The following is a 17,847-nucleotide window of genomic DNA, read 5'->3' on the forward strand; positions in this document are numbered from 1 at the left end:
GAGTACAGGCCAGAATGAAGAAGACCTAAGGCCCCAATGGCCTCTGTGATCACAGTTGTTTTTCCTCTCCTACAAAAGGTGTTTCTGCCTAGAGCCTCTTCTGGGACCAGCACCCAATGGAGCTGTCCTGTTGGCCCAACTCCAGGGGTACCACTCTTACTGGTGACCTCCTGGGGTTGTCAGGGCTTGGCTGTACAGGTGGAGCATAACTGAATGAAAATAAGGACATGACTGCTCCTAGGGGTGGTTGAGGAGACTGGTTTATTGTAGAGAACAGCCAGAGGAAGGGTCTAGACTGACAGGGCCATGGGGGGTGGGGAACAAGAGAGGAAGAGAAGGGAAAAATGGCTGAGTTACATAGAGATCAGAAGCTGGGGAAAGGGAATGGAAGCCTGGCCCCTGGGCTGGAGAGGTTTAGGGGAGAGGGTGGAGTGAGAATTGGTGGCAGGAGCCACAGGCACTGACTGAGACTTGTCCCAGGTTTCTTTGGGACCTGACAGTAACAAATATATCATAATTGTTTTTTTTTACTTCATCTGAAGAACATATCATCTTAATTCTTCTAAAACAGGCCTATGTTTTAGTCTTTCTTATGAATAACAGAATAAAATGCCTTCTCCCTCCACAAAGCCACTTCAAAAGCCAATGCTCACATGGAAAGGATATGATACAGACAGGTCTTTCCCATATCCTTGTAATCTGACTTGAAGTATGGAAAGCAATAGAAACTGTAGATGACAGCATGTGAGTAAGTCATTCGGAAAATTAAAATCATTTAGGGGCACTTTCACATTCTTCTCTACTCATTTGAACATAATCCAATATTTGAACTTGTGGACCAGTACATTTTCATAGATACTCTTCATTTGCTATGTGCTTGGTAATTTACATTGAGGTGACTGCTGCATGGTGAATCTTTAAAGCTCCTTCCAATGGTACCTTTGCTTTATCCACAACACATGGCTAAGTGCCGTTTACTTCTCAAGGACGTGCATCCTGGTGCTGAGTTTTCATTCTCATTTATATTTAGAGAAATGTATGGCCTCTGCATGTCTTCCTTCCATTAAAAGGATAGTGGACGTGGCAGAAAATCATTTTTGCCACATTGATAAAGCCAGTGTCATCCCAAGAGCATCTTTCCTTGTGTTGTGAGAGATTTTCTCAGCTGTTCTACCACCTCAAGGACATGCAAAGAGGGCAGTAAGTCAGAAAGAGGTGTTTATAGTCATTGTACAGACAAGGACTGGGAAGGAACAGGAGGAAGGGTACAGGTATGCTCATTCTGAAGGTCAAGAACTACCAAGACAGCTGCAGTAGCCAGTAGGAATTCTTGCCTTCTGCTACTATTCTCTGCTGGGACCAACCTACATTTCTTACAAGAAGCTTTTTTTCTTTTTGGAAAGCTTATTTGCTGGCCTAAAAAACTGTGTGCAGATTTTTAATCTACACTTAGCTGTGTTAGCCTCTAGGCTAGTGCAGTGGGCCCTCTGTTGGGTCTACCTTAGACCAGAGGAGTACGGCAACATCTCACCCACGATGGGGGAGACAGGGCACAGGAGCAGGAGCAATGGAAGAGACCCAGGAAGACTCGAGATAAAACCAAGGCCTTGAAACTTAGGTCATTTATAATGGGCAGCGGCTAGGGGAGCATTTGACTCTGATGCCTCTGGAGTAAAATCAGACCCATGAACAATATTCACTTAACAATGTCTTGGAAGAGCCAACATGTTCAATTTTGCTGAAATCCAATTTAAGTGTTTTTGTACGTGGAGACTATCTAACACCTCTTCTATGATTTCATGAATAACTGTTTTACATTTCACATGCAGGTTTAGGTCTATTTTGAGTTCAATTTTGCATAGCATGTTGGGTTGAGATTAAAGTTCATGTTTTGCTCATGACAACACCATTGTTTGAAAAGATTTAAACTTATAAAAAAAAAGCTGTGTGCATGTGGTGTGTGTGTGTGTGTGTGTGTGTGTGTGTGTGTGTGTGTGTGTGTGTGTGTTCGTGTATATACACAGCACACCTCTGCACCAATCTGGCAGTCAGAGGACTACTCTCAGGAGTTGGTTCTCTCCTTCCACCATGTGAAGATCAAACACTGGCTGTGAGGCTTAGAGGCAAGTCCCCGCACCCCGCCCCTACCTTTCCAGCCCAAGATTTAAACTCTTCAAAGTGTTTTTGCATTCCTATTGAAAATTAATTGGCTGGATTGTCTTTTTCTTCAGTTTTTGAGACAAGGTTTCTCTATATATCCCTGGCTGTTCTGGAACTCACTCTCTGTCAACCAGGCTGGCCTCAAACTCACAGAGATCTGCCTGCCTCTGCCTCCGAAGTGCTAAGACATGCAGCAATTGGCTGGATTTTCATGGGTCTACTTCCAGATATTCTGTCCCAGAGGTCAGCAAAGTACAGTCTATGGGCCAAAATCTAAGAATAGTTTTTACATTTTAAAATGCTTTTTAAAGCAGAATAAATTTTCAAAGAATATGAAAATTACACAGTATTCAAATTTAAATGTTCATAAAGTTTTATTGGAACTCAACCAAACACACCCATTTACCTCTATGGCTGCTTTCCCTCTACGATGTCAGAATAGCAGTTGCTGAAGAGACTGTATGGCCCACAAAGCCTAAAAATACTTGATTTCTGGCCCTTTACAGAAGTTTGCCAAGCCCTCCTCTAGGACAGGAGGATCCTTGTAAGAATCCATGCAGAATCCTAGGGGCTCTTTAAATGCCAATAGAAGAAATACCGAAAGGGTAGAAGCTTTAAATAGAACCTCTGAAAGCCCTGAGGAAGGCAGAAAAGGAATGCATTTAATCGCCAGCTATTCTCTCCACCTAGGGCTCCAGCATAAAAGCCTTAAGTAAAGCTCTCTTTAAAATGATAAATTTTACTTCACCATACAGTTAACTATAAAATGAGGAAATTGTGAGTCTAAAAGATATTTATTTTAATGACTTTTTACTTAAATATCTCCATGAGTCATAAACTAAGAAAAAATATTTGTAATAGAAAAAAGTGACAGGTTAATGGCATGCACATACAGTATTTTCTAAAAATCAATTGGAAAATGATGCACAAAGATTTCAAGCTCAGTAATAATTTTTAGAGTGCCAAATTAGCAGAGGTTAAAAGATATTAGCAGAGAACAAAAAGAATGGTAATATCCAGGGATGACAAGGATTGGGAGACATTCGCACACACTCCTATGGGGAGACTAAATTAGCACCATCTTTCAGAACATCACTTAAATGCCCTCAAAATACACTGATGCAGCATTACATTTAGCAATTTATCATCAGGAAATAATAGCTGCTAACATTTATCTAGCAGTTACTATTGGCTAGGCTTTCTAAGTGCTTTGCCTATTGTGTTCGTCTGTTTTGTACTGCTATAATAGAATGTCTGACACTGGATAAATTACAAAGAACAGATTTAGTTCTTACAGGCATAAAAGGGGACACCAAAGGCTGAAAGGCCTGCATCTTACAGCAGTATCATAGGATAGAAGATGGAAAGGCAAAAAAGCATGGGCAAGAGAAAGGGGAGGGGAGCTTGAACTCATCCTTTTATCAGGAACCTACTCCAGCAATAATGAACCCATTTCCACAATAATGGCATTAAAATAAGCCTAAGGCAGGGCCCTCATACTCCACTCACATCTTTAAAAGTCCTATCTCTCAATTACTGTGCTGGAAATTAAGTTTTGAACACGCACGAACTTTGAGGAATATATTCAAACCAGAGCACCCACTTCAATTATTTCCTCTTTGCAACACCAGGAGGTAGGTGCTATTATTGTCCATGATTCACAGATATAGAAACTGAGGCAAGGAGAGATGAGCAGTGTACCCAAGGTTGTATGTAGCTAGTAGAACGTGGTAGGGATAAGGCCAGCAAATTGGATCAGTGGGTCCAGTATGTAAAGAACTCGCTGCAAAGTTTGATCACCTGGGTTTGATTCTTGGAACCCACATGGTAGAAGGAAAGAACCGACTCCTGCAAGATGTCCTCTGACCTCCACACTCAAGCTGAGGCAGACCCATGTCCCCCACGTGCAAGTAATAAATAAATGTAATTTTAAATTAAAAAATGATGAGAATAACTGTAGCCTGGGCTAGAGAGGTGCCTAGGTAGTTAAGAGTGCTTCTGACTCTAGCAGAGGACTGGAGTTCAGTTCCCAGCACCAAGTCAGACAGCTCACAAGGACCTGTAACTCCAGCTCCAGAGGCTCGAATACCCTTTTCTACTCTCCATGGGTGAGTGCAAGTGCGCATGCACACACACACACACACACACACACACACACACACACACACACACACACACACACACCCAAACCCAATACACTCATATGAACATATACATAAATAGAAATAAATTTAAAAACAAAAATAGAAACTAGAAGCAGGGTTTCAGGATGGTGTTGCAAGGATTGCTGATGTCCTGCAACTTAAGATTAGCGCTTAGGAGTATGACAATCAGATTGAACAAATAATTAGAGGGTTCCTTTAAACAGTTTCATCTAATTAGTGAAGGCATATGAACCTAGGAATTTGTGCCATTCATAAACTCATCTACAAAGGAAGGAACCATATTAAGAGCCACCCCAATTTTGGGTAGCACTGTTTCTGGCTATTAGTAAACCAAAAGGAAGACCTCTCCCTCCCCAAGCCTTACATTTTCATCTCAGTTAAAATCCTGCATCTGAAAAGCCATGCCAGGCACAGTAAGGGAGAGTTTCTATCCAATGCATTTAAGGAATCATGATTCTTCTTATCCATCCCAGTATCCTACCCACTTTTAAGAGGAAGACAGAAACAAGCAATATTCCTTTGGCTTTCCAATGCTCTGAGGAATATATACATTGTGACTTGTGTCTCAAATAAGGGCATACCTAGTCTAACAAGATGGGCCATATGTATAGAAAAACATTCTATGATATAAATGAGTATTTGCTGGACACTGACATTTTTCAAATGTGTGCAAACCCAGATGATCCCAGACCTGTGCTTAGCATCCTTGTTCACTCATAAAACATGTCCTTCTAATGGGGCTGTCAGCATGTCATCATCTTTAGGGTGACACCTGCTAATTTACTTCTCACCCGTGGAACCTCCTTTAATCCTAGCATTTTAGCTCTGCTAAAAGCTTCAGCAATTCTGAGAGAAAGGGTCAAGGCCAGCAATCTATTTAGTTGAGTGGCTTTTTTATATCAAGCTAAAGATCTTTCCCTGAGATCCCCAAGAATACTTGTATTTGTGGAAGCAATCTCACTTCTTGTAGGAGGCAAGGAGGCCTGAAAGCATCTTTCCTGTATATAGAAATTTCAGTTAATGAGTTAATGAAGACGAGCAGAGGAAGGGAAAACTAGGCATTAAAACCTTAGAACATGTCATCATTGAAGGACTTGGAAAGGAGATGAAGCCTCCAGTCTTTCTTTCTTTCTTTTTCTTTTTTTGTAATAGTAACAGTAAACAGGGAGCTAAGCAATCCCTAGACCTAGAAGAAAATATACCATCCAAATCCACTCCATATGGGAAGAAAGCAGAAGACAGCAAATGGAGGGTGTGCTTCACACACAGAACTAGTTGACATCAGGGACTCGGGATGTGGCACAGTTAGCAGAGTGCTTGCAGAGCACCCATCCCCAAGGCCCTGGGTTTCATCCCCAGTTCCATGTGAACTAAGTGTAGTGTAATCTGCTTGTAATCCCAGCACTTGAGAGGTAGTAGCAGGAGCACCAAGGGCAACTTTGTGTGTGTACATAATGAGTTCGATGTCAGCCTAGTCTATGAGACCCCTGTCTTTAAAAAACTGGTAACTCATACCTAGCACTGGACTTTTTGTTAGCCTCTGATATCTAGTGAGGGCATTGCTATACTGTTATAGGGTACCTCAACACTCTCTCTCTCTCTCTCTCTCTCTCTCTCTCTCTCTCTCTCTCTCTCTCTGTGTGTGTGTGTGTGTGTGTGTGTGTGTGTGTGTGCTTTAGAAGTTTTTATAGTAACAGGTGTGTGCGTGTGTGTATTTTAGAAGCTTCTATAGTACTAAGTTTCTATATGACTTTTTCAAAAGGTCTTTGGTGTTATTGATCCCTAAGGGGAAGCACATACCACAAGCCCCCTCCCAAGGTTCAGAGATCTTTGTGGAAGAGGGGGAGGAAAGAGCGCAAGAGCCTAAGGTGGTGGATGACTCCAAGGAAACGTTATCTTTTGGGCACAGCATGGCAGTTGCACAGGAACCCACAGCTGGTGCAACAGCATGCACAAACCCGTACAAGCGCAAGCCAGACTAAATCCCAGCAAGGAGAGACATGGTTCATGCACAATCCCACCCCAAGCCATGGGACTACTGGCAATTGTCAGCTACTAGAGAGGAAGAGACAATTTTCTCTGGGAGTGTAGCTCTTGCTATGCCTCTCTAGTAAAAGGCCATATATCCAAGAATATTTAGGCAACACAAAATCTTGAGGGTTTCTTTTTATGACACACACTTGGGTGGGGGTGTGAATTGAAGAGTTGAAGGGGTGAATATGATTAAAACACATTGTATTAAACTCTCAAAGAATGAATAAAATTAATATTTTTTAAAATAAGTGACATTAGCCCTGGCTGGCACATCCTTTCCTGTTGATGGGCTAGATGGAAAGTGATAGATTCTAATAGGTCAGGAACAAATTTTTAGTAGTAATAATATGCGGGGTGTTTACCTACCAACCCCACAACTCCCCAGAGTTTTCTTGAGTGCAAGCAGCAAGAAATATTAGATAGAAGGATTTAGATTATGGAGATAAATAGATAGAAAATAAAGGATAGCCTCAAGAGGGCCTGGAACCTATTCCAAGGAGCCCTGACTGTCTCTGCCTCAGGGTATTTATAGAGATGCCAAGGGGGTGGAGCAAAAGACCTCCTCCCCCAAGCACAGCCAAGTGCAGACCATCTCAGACACCTGCACTAAGGCCCGTGGTCCTAATCATCCTCTCTATGTGGACCTGCTGGGTAAAGCCATGAGGAACCTGAAAACGGGTTCCCACAATAATATCATTAATTAAAAAGGAAAGTCCAGATGCTAACGCTGGATATCAAGCAACTCTGGATTATTCTCAATGAGTGGATAATAGTCATCCCTGGGACTGGTTGAGCTGCACCTACCACACACATCTGACAGTCCCACAGGAAATGAACTCTGTCCAGAGTTGCCACCCTCTCTGGCCCCCACATCCCAAGAGCATTCAATGGGAAGTGAGAAGACATGCCTGTCCTAATATTTCTATGCTCTGGGTCTCTGCTCCTCTTCTGTGATCAGGAAAGAACACTTGTGGTCGTGTGTGACTCCCATGCCCACTCTGAGGATGAGGCAAGATGCCGAGCTTTGGAGAGACCCCTGAGGAGAAAGGAATGGTGTTGAGGTGTCTGGAATTTTGCTAATGGCTGCCTGAAATGCTGCACTGGGAGGCAGTGGCCCTGCCGGCACATCTCGTGAGTAATAAATGTTCAAGCAAGCGTTGCCTGAGAAAGAAGAGAGACATGGAGACATGCCGAAGTAGCAGTGAAAGAAGCTGGGTGTGTTAGTATTTAATCTGACTCCATCCCCATGGCATGTCTAGCTCCAAATATTTGGAAGTAGGAAAAAACAAACCTCCAAGTTTGGAACTTGTGTTCACCTTTGTAACCCTATCACCTGTTCCTGGTACATCACAAATGTATTTCAATGAATGAAGGAAGGAGTAAGGATTGTAAAGGGAAGAAGACAGCGTACAAATTAAAACTGTTGCCAGTGTGCATCAGAAGATAATCCTTGTGATTCAAGACAGCACTGCCATACTCCTGCGGGTAGGAGTGCCAGGAACTACCTTTATGTAGTAGTTCCATGTGTCTCCCTCCCTCTTTAGAGGACACCCACCAGCTTTCTTCCATGACCATCAATAGTAACTCATGTCATCTATCTATCCCCTCCCTGCCATCCCTACCACTCCAGCCAACAGTATTATATTCCTAAACACTGACTTTCATGGTTTTACTCAGGTTTCTAACAATGAAGACTGCATGGCAGGGGAACAGGCTAGCCATAAAAGTTGTTTTCTGAGCATCATTTGCTAAGGGGTCAGTAGGAAAGCCTTCCTCCTGTATTCAGGGAGGGGCAGCACTGCGAGGACAGGCTCATTTTCCCAGCTGGGTTTACTCTGCCCTTAGTGGGTGCTAGTCACAGCAAGCACCCGCTCCAGTAGTAGCTGCCCTCACTGTGGAGCCATGAACTTTCTCCAAAGCTGCTCTTAGCCCTTCTCCAGGGAGCTTCGCCACTAGAAACCCAGGGCTGGGTGTTGTGGCACATGCCTGTAACCCCAGCACTCAGGAATTCCAGGCCAGCCTCAGCTGCGTAGTGAGTGTAAGGCTAGCTGGTGCAATGTGAGACCCTGTCTCTAAATAAATCAAAAAGGAAAAGCAGGCAGAAACCACACCCAGAGGCTTCGAACCCTTCCTGCACACACTCTGAATGTCAATCGGAAAAGTGGGATGGAGGCGGCAGAAGTACAGACACGGGAGCTATTTTTAAGAGACTAGAAATAACAACCTAAACACAGGTGTGCTCTGCACAAGTCGAAATGTCCCCAAATCCACAAGCCTTCTTTCTAAATAAAAACAAATCGGGTTGCCACATCTCATCCTAGTTTCCAGGGACACACAAATAGTTCAGGTCTTTGCATCTTATTTCAGGACCCACAGAGGGCTCACAGACACCCACTAAAGGAATCTGACTCATTTTCTAGAAAGCCACGCAAATGACAATCTCGAGCTGAAAAAGGAGGCCAGTGCCTGCTCTGTGACTCCTGCCACGGCACAGAAAGCAGGGCAAAGGAAATCGCCTCAGCTGACAGCAAAAGGAAACGTCCACTGCATGTGGGGACAGCGGCTACTCACATAGCAAATATAGCTGAAATGTAATAACGGCACCGCAGATCTTCTACCTCAACTCATATGTACAATAAACAGATACAGGTACATCAAAATGCATATTTAACCAGTTGTAAGGAAACTATTCATTTTAGGATAGCGTCTAATCATCTAAATGAATTTCTGGGTGACTCATCAACTTAAGAAGAGGTAAGAATTTTTATAATGTCAGCAGGGTTTTTACAGGCTCAGACTCCATTTTTTCCCACTTTCAGCCGACAAAAAGATAGTGGCATATTTCTTTCTAAAGTCTTGCTAAAAGTTCACCCACTGAATTCTTAACTCTTTCAGGTGGACTTTTAAAACCACCTTTACCTACTTAATGTAGTATTCATTCCCAATAGCAAACAGGGACCAGGCCTAGAGCTTACAATTCCTTTTGCTAAAGTTTAAGAAGGAAAAGCCAGAATTGAAGTTGACAATAGCTAGGATTACGGTTACCACAGGCAGATTCACTCCTGTAAGACATGCCTCAAGCAGTGTCTTAACAAATAGTCACAGTAAGCTGTGACCGGCTTTATGGCCCTTGCTTAATGGCTGAGGACACTAAGGCTCAGAGAGGTCAAGCCACATGCCCGAAGATACATAACCAGAAACTGTGATGCTGGAACTCAAACTTTGGTTTCTCTGAGCCGGAAGCCTACATGACGCATTATTTTAACATGTGACTTTCAAGGTCAAAGTTGGCAGAAATTTTATGACAATAAAAATGAAATCTGTATCAGTAGAGGATAGTAAGAGACCTGCTTTCTCAGTAGATCATATAAAATAATAATACAAATAAGATGATAGAGCACAAGTGATTTTGGTTAAACAAAAAACTCAATATACTTAAGCAGTGTAAGATAAGACTGCTTTTGATATTAGCTATCAAGAACACAACACATACACGCATACATACATACACACACTAAATAAATAAATATGCTTTTTTAAAGACAAAAACTTAAGTGCATAATCAGAGAGCATCCCTGCAGGTATGTACATTCTCAAGGTCAGTCCCATGAGGATATAGGAGTAAGATGGGGACATATGGTAGGTCTCTCAGAAAAGTTACATGTTCCAAAGCCAAAATGTCTGAGGGAAGAAGTAGCATATACCCAGACTGGATTTTACCACAAAAGAAAGAAAAGCCATTGGAGACTTTGGTTGGTGCATGGGAGTCACAAATGCAACATTGTTATGGGGTGTCAAAAAGAAGATGCTGGGATGCTAAGGATGGAGCAGTTGGGTAGATGGATCTGGAGAAAGCACCTCCATTCTTCACCACCTCAGAGCACTTCTCAGCAGCTGAGGAGGAGGCTCAGACAGTTCATCAGGCCAATAAAGCAAACCTGGGCTCACTTGAATGCTCAGGAAGTTGAGTGAAAAGGGAGCTTGGGGGGGTGGAATTAGGGACCAATTGTCTAAACAGTATGTATATTCTCGGCCTAGGGAACAAATGTGTATAGGGGAAATGGCAGCATCACATTATATTAGAAAATCACTTCCAAGTGTATTAACATTTGAAACCAGAGAAATGGGGTGCAGCCCTCAGAAGACACTCTTGAAAGGAGCCTGTCACATTCTTCTGTTCATGGGTACGTACTGAATGGCTGGGACTGGTAGAGGTTGCTTTTCAGACCAAGCTCTCCCTTCCTTAAATCAGACTCCTTTTATGAGACTGATCCTAGGCTGCAACATACAGGACAAAAATCAAGAAACGAGTATGTTTTTTTCCTGCACAGAATGCATTCAAGTGGCAAGGACTGGAGGTTCGGGTCTTAATGAAATTGCCATCTTCAGGTAAAAGAGAAAGCATGGTGGTATTTCCTTTTATCAAACCTTCATAAATGTTCTTAACACACTAGGGTTTCAATTAAAAAGAGGCTTCCCCTCCCTCTAGAAATAAAACAGAAATAAAGACAGTGAGTGCATCCCCCTACAAAGAATGGCAGTTACTTAATTCCCTGATTCTCTGTCAGTGTAAGGGAAAAGTGTTCTATTCTTTTCCCTGCGTGACTAAAACCAATTATCAGTGCTAATTATTAAAGTATTTGCATTATGCTTCACACCCATTTAACAACTTGCTTATCCCACTTGTTTGGTTACAGGTCTGATTAAAAGTAGGAAACATACTCTGCAGAAGAGAGCTGCCTCCTTCGGAGGAGGGGAGGGCTAGGAAGAAAAGGGAACTGCCTCTTGCAGAAAGGAGCAAGGAGAGCATTGTTCCCCTCCTCTCCTTTCCTCCTGCCACATTCAACACCCATGGAGTTACACTGAACTACGTTAGGGGAGAAGAGTTCACAGTAAAAAGATGGACGAGTTCTTAGAAGAGGGAATAATTTACTATTCTAGAAAGGTGTTTGCATAGCTGTAGTGTTGTTCTGCATACTACATTCATTGAGTCCACAAGAGGGTCAACATTCTCCCAAAAATAAAAAAAAAAACCTCAATAATCACTAGACGGTTGGTAAGCTATTTAACATCTGGAGCACTTCCTTCACTGGTATCTAGAGGTAGAAATAGGCGACGCCATAGCAGTCCCCTCTCTCTTGGTAACAGCCACAGCGATTTCCCCAACCCAAATTGCTTGCTCCCCTTCTTATCCACCTGCATCATGCATCTTTTAGACTGACAAAGCTTCCCTGTCCCATAAGAGCTCAGGTGACTGTGGTGATCTCTAAGTCATCCCGGCATGTAGAAAATAACATGCTTTCAGCCACTCACCCAGATACAAAAAGAAAACTACTTTCTACATCTTGAAGATTACCTGGCTTCTCATTGCACTCAACCATCATAAAATCCCTGTCCTTCAGAGAAAAACACTGTTCTAGGAACCACTTGACTAATATGACTTTTAGCTACCAGTGTGGTGAGTGGCATTGCATGAAAGGAGAAACTGTGTGTGGTCAAGACCTTAGCAAACTGCTTTGCTTCACAAAGATTTTATAGCTCTCCAGGTTTCTACACGGCACTGGCTGTAATGATAATAAAATAATCCAACCTTTATAGCCAAACAAGACAAGCAAAATTCTCTCAGGCGCTCTCCCTGTCTTTGATCTGAATAGCAAACATTCTTTAAGGTTTTTGCTGCCTGTGAAGCATGACCAGCCTTTTAAGAGCCCCCGCCCCCCCTTGGGTCCCTGATGACACGGGGCTTTCAGCCTGGCCTGTGTAGAGGGTGGAACCCACAGCTAAGTAGGCTGCCTTCTGGGTTATTCCTTTCAGGATAGACTCTTCTGCAGCTGCCCTGAGGTACACAGAGAGCTATTGGATTCTCAAGTGGGTTTTTTTTTCTAGGCAAGCCTGAACAAAAAGAAAGATGCGAATTTTTCTCACAACTTCGAGACCATAAAACAGTATTTCAAGGTCTAAAACAAGCCAGGCATGGTGGTACGTGTCTGTGATTCCAGCACTTGGGAGTTCAAGACCAGCTTGGGCTATCTAACAAGGCCCTGTCTCAAAACAAAACAAAATGGCTAAAATGAAAGCTTATAGTCTCTAGATACTACAAAGCACTTTACAACTTAGAAGGTGGGAGAGCATCTTTGTTTACCTTATTGATGAGAGTCACTATATCTCCTTCCTTGATTGTCAATTCGTCGTCATTCTGTGCCTCATACGGAAATATTACTTTGCAGTAATCCTTGGCTGTAAGAAAAAAAGAAAATACAACCTTTAAGGCACTTCATCTAATGAGCTGACCCAGATGAAGGTGTTCCCTGCCACATTAAACTCAAGAAAAAGGTATGCTTAACAGGATAGTACAGCTGCATAAAGAACGGATTACCCTCTGAAAACTACCTAAGAGTGCTTATAGTGGGCTCATGCATATTTATCTCTGCATTTTACCCTCACAAATCACAGAACATCACGAATGCCATGGGTTGATTTGCTTTTCTCAGGTAGAAAGGCCACATGGTGTCCTTCATCTTGAGAAAGCAGATGTGTACCATCTGATATTTTCTGAAAGAATAAACACAGGCAGACCTGAATTTTCCTCATTGCCTTATTGCATATATTACAAAATCAGAAAAGGGGGTCTTTATATCTGTTATAAAGCCAACACAGCAAATAAAACAATGAAAAATTACCTCATTACACTACGTATTAAGAGATAAACACCAATGCGTTTGCATGTTAAAAAAATCAACTACAAGCAACCAACAAATACCGCCAAAACATTTTTTATGGAGCTCTCTGTAGGATGGACGAACTTACTCATGTATACCTCATGGTCTCTTTGTACAAACCCGCTGATTTTTGATGGGGCTATTTATGAGCAAGGAAATATACAGTCTTCACAGAAGAGGAAACAAATACTTTGGCCATTCAAATTCAATTCACGTATGTACAGAGTTTTATGATTTGAAACTATATCTGATATGAAGTTAGCTCTATCAAAAAGCACCAGGTAAGCCGGGTGGTGGTGGCACACACCTTTAATCCCAACACTGGGGAGGCAGAGGCAGGCGGATCTCTGTGAGTTCAAGGCCAGCCTGGTCTACAAAGCGAGTTCCAGGAAAGGCGCAAAGCTATACAGAGAAACCCTGTCTCGAAAAACCAAAAAAAAAAAAAAAAAAAAAAAAAAAAAAGACAGTGAAAACCTTTGTAAGAGATTTGGGAAATACAGACTTGGCAAACCAAGCTTTCAAGACTCAGGACAGAAGGTGGAAAGAAAAACTCAAAGAACTTAGTATTTTCTAGAGCAGACATTTACTATATTCTCCAACAGAGTCCAAATCTCACAGCTTTGACTATCATTAGATATTTCCTAAGGCTACTTTCTGCAGCTACATCATAACCTACAGCTACATGCCTGAGTGTCAATTACATTGTCTCTAGTATACTTTGTATCAGCAAAATGCATTGTTTATGTTGGTGAGCATCCCATCAATCAAAGAGAATGACATATAAAATAAAGGCAGTCCAACGATCCATAAGACACAGTGTACTCTAGGGTTGATATGGCAAGGGGGAAAGGTGGGGAGAGGGAATCGCTTTACTTCTGTGCAGATGTTCTTGGTTTCTGTCCAGTGGCTTGAAGATAGCAGTTATATCCCCCATCTGCATGGTACAAACCTTCATTCTTGGGTTCTCTGGGCTTTCTCATGGCTTTCACTCATTAACCTCTGCTGAGAGGCACCTGTTCTAAATCCCATTGAGCCCATACTCCCAAACTTAAGAGAATCCTCCATGTGCCATCTCCCTTTAATTAGAAATAGCAAAACTTTCCCAAGTCCGAATTGGTTAGATGTACTAAAGGGAGGGAAAAAGTTAAACATCTTTAAATTGGATAATGACAGTTCTTCATCACTTTTCCAATTGACTCTGCTAGTGAAATATGACTTCCCGACCTCAAGACTTCAAACATGAACACACAGTATTATTGAAGAACTGTCCTACAGAGTCCCAACTTTACACATAACTCTTTGTATGGAAATCAGAGACATTTTTTGGAAAGATTATCAGTTGCTCATGACCAAGAAAGAAAGAAAGAGCATGTCATATTTCTCTGTCTTTCAATGAAAAGGTTAATAAACATGATCAACCACTGTGGATTAACTTCCCAGCAGCCATTCCCAATCCCATTCCTACTTCGCAGAATTCTCATTTGCTCAGGTATATTCTGTCCAGGAAAGAAATGTTAATCTTCCATTCGGGTACTAATCAGTACCAACCCTGCTCAGCTTCTGAGATCAGGCATGGTGTTCAGGGTGGCATGGTCATAAACAAATAATGTTATCTTACTCCCCTTTGTTGATGATTTGTTTAGGGGTAAGATGTGATCTTCTAGTCAATGAAATCGGAAAAAAGCAATCTTTTAGAGATGGCATTGTTAGATTTTGTTCCCTAGAGATGGAAGGCAAACAGTTGCCTGCCTTTGGTCCTTTTGTTTACAGTGCTAGGGATGGAACACAGGGCCTGAGTATGCTAGCTGAACACTCTACCACTGGGCCCAATCTACCTACCTTGAGGCTTCCAACACTGTGGTTTTTTAATCATTGCTGGAAGACAAGACAATGTTTGGAACTGTTGTAATCATATTTGAACAGTACGAGAAAAGTCAAGAATTTGATCCGGAGTCCTGACAGTGATGAGCTACCTTTCAAATTCACCAGCTTCAGAGGGCCCTTTTCTCTGAACCTCTTGCTCTGAAGCTTAGCAAATCAATTGTTTTCCACTGTTTTGTGATCCAGTCGGTAAGTATTAACTCCAAACAGAAGCATACTAACATGAAGAAACTTGGTACAAGTTATCGTCTCAACATTTTTGTACTATCACCCCCTACAAAAAAGCCTCTTCCTATATCATTTCCTTTCTCTTCATCTTTCACCTTCCTATTTCAGGGCACAGCCTATAGAAGTACACCATGGAGTTCACGATAATCACCATAATGGAAATATTGCTAAGAGCGAGCACATGTGCTTTTCAATTATTTCATAGGGATATTTTATCTTGTACTTACAAGTTTCCTGTAAGCTAAGAAGGGCATGCGCCTCTACATTTAAAAAAAAACAAACAAACAGGTTTTACAGAGGAGATCCCCATGAGTAAACTAGGGGTGAGGGAGGGCAATAGAGGGAAGGGGATGGGAAATGAGAGCATGAGGGTACGGTATGGTCGAACTGGGGGAGGGACAGAGAAGGAGAGCAATGAAAGAGATATCCTGATAGAGAAAGATATCATGGGGTAAGGGAGAAACCTGGTACTAGGGAAGTCTCCAGGAATCCACAAGGACGACCCCAGATTAGACTACTAGCAATAGTGGAGAGGGTGCCTGAACTGGCCTACCCTGGTAGTAATCAGATTGGTGAATACCCTAACTGTCATCATAGAGCCTCCATCCAGTAACTGATGGAAACAGATGCAGAGAGATTCACAGACAAGCACGAGGCCTAGCTCTGGGAGTCCAGTCGAAGAGAGGGAAGAGGGATTATATGAGCAAGGGGAGTCAAGATCATGATGGGTAAATCTACAGAGACAACTAAACGAAGTTCATATGAACTCATGAACTTGAGACCAATAGCTGTGGAACCAGCATTGGACCGGACTAGACCCCCTGCATATAGGAGACAGTTGTGTAGCTGGGTCTGTTTGAGGGGGCTCCTGGCAGTGTGGTCAGGATCTATCCCTGGTGCATGGGCTGGCTTTCTGGATCCCATTACCTAGAGTCAGACGCCTTGCTCACCCTTGAGGCAGCAGGGAGGGGCTGGGTCCTGCCTCAACTGAATGTACCAGGCTTAGCTGTCCCCCCATGGGAGGACTTACCCTGTTGGAGGAGGGAAGGAGGGGGTAAGGGGGAGTGGGAGAAGGGATGAGAGGAGGAATCTGTGGTTGGTATGTAAAAAGAATAAAAAATTAAAAAAAAGAAAGGAAAAAACCCCCAGGTTTTAGTAAGTGTAAGTTTGAAGGAGGAGAAATAGAGGATAGCACTATAAAGATAAAGGAGAAACTAGAATAGGAGGGTTAAATAGAGAGAGTAGGGGCAAAGGAAGGACTATGAGGAGGAACAACGAACTCTAATGGCCATTTGCAAGACCATATGGAAACCTACTACTATAGATGCTTCCTCAATTGTACATATATATGAAAAAATTTAATGGGGGAGACAATGCCCCATCCAGACATTTCATGCCACCAAGTTAAACTTCCCGTGCCAGGAATGGATTACATCTGGTTGAGTCATTGGTCAAAGGGTCCCTACCATGTCCCCCTCCAAACATCACAGGCTATTGCCAAGGCCATTGATCGCTCTCCACAACCCGAAGGGAAGGGTCTACTGGGGAGAACACCACTTACTTATTCTGTTGAGCTGGTGTACAACTAGAAGCTTTATCCTTACTGACTAGAGTTCATGCTCCTGGAAGGTACTTTGTATTCTACCAGTGGAGAAAAATAATCATCAATATTGTCCAGCTACAAAACCTGTGACCTAATAATCGAGACTTCCTGCAAAATATACTGATTCAGTAGTAGCATAAATGTTATGGGAGTAATCCACCACTGGATTTAAGACCCACTCCTTGACATGTAACCATACATGATACTGCTAAAGTGACCAAGAACACAAGACTAGATAGGTCATGGGATCTAGGGGAAAACCAAATACTATGTTTCTAACATGACCTCCTGATGACATCAGGTATACCCATAGATCAATGTCTCACTCAGCCTTCAGCAGAGAAGCCTTTTCCTGCAGTAGATTTTTGTTTTGTTTTGTTTTTTTGAGACAAGCTTTCTTTATGTAACAGCCTGGGCTGTCCTGGACCTCACTCTGTAGACCAGGCTGGCCCTGAACTCAGACATCCCCTTGCCTCTGCCTCCCAAGTGCTGTGATTAAAGGTATGCACCACTACCACCCTGGCCACAGTAGATGATTATTAATTAGAAACACACAAACTAGACAATGTACAAAGAGCAAGAAAGTTTGGAGCACTCGGTCTTAAATGGGATGTTTTTATCAACCCTCTCCCTGCAAGGCGCAGGGATCTATGCAGAAGAAGAGGCAGAAAGACTGTAAGAGCCTGAGGCAATGGATGAGGCCAAGGAAACAATATCTTACAGACACAAGACTGATACACATATAAACTCACAGAGACTATAGCAGCAAGTATAGGGCTTTCACAGGTTCAAGACAGACAGGGTCCCAGACTGAGAAGGGGAAGTGGACACAGGGTCCCACCTCTAACCAAGAAGCTATTTGCAAATGATACCCCCTAGCAATGGGAAAATCAGTTTTCTCCAATGACATAGCCCTGGGTATATCAACCACATTCCAGGGCAGGTCACATGTCCAAGAGTAGTTTGCAACACAAAACAGACTCCATGGTTTTGTTTTGGTTTTGAAGAGAGTGAGAACATAAAGTTGGGCGGGTAGGGAGGTGGGGACGACCTGGGA

At 42.6% G+C, this 17,847-nt stretch overlaps 1 protein-coding gene across 10 annotated transcripts in view; it reads right to left on the bottom strand.

Moving 5' to 3' along the window:
* Sh3kbp1 (SH3 domain containing kinase binding protein 1) overlaps nucleotides 1–17,847 on the bottom strand; it is a 343,879-nt gene that overhangs the window by 80,335 nt on the left and 245,697 nt on the right. For all 10 annotated transcript variants that reach the window (XM_052726292.1, XM_052726149.1, XM_052726364.1 and 7 more), the window contains one exon: nucleotides 12,502–12,596. In XM_052726292.1, coding sequence (XP_052582252.1) covers nucleotides 12,502–12,596 — 95 coding nt within the window. The remainder of the gene's footprint in view (nucleotides 1–12,501; nucleotides 12,597–17,847) is intronic.

This window comes from Peromyscus californicus, unplaced genomic scaffold (genome assembly GCF_007827085.1).
Source record: "Peromyscus californicus insignis strain IS unplaced genomic scaffold, ASM782708v3 Scaffold_10__1_contigs__length_136768540, whole genome shotgun sequence".
NCBI classification, from domain to species: domain Eukaryota; kingdom Metazoa; phylum Chordata; class Mammalia; order Rodentia; family Cricetidae; genus Peromyscus; species Peromyscus californicus.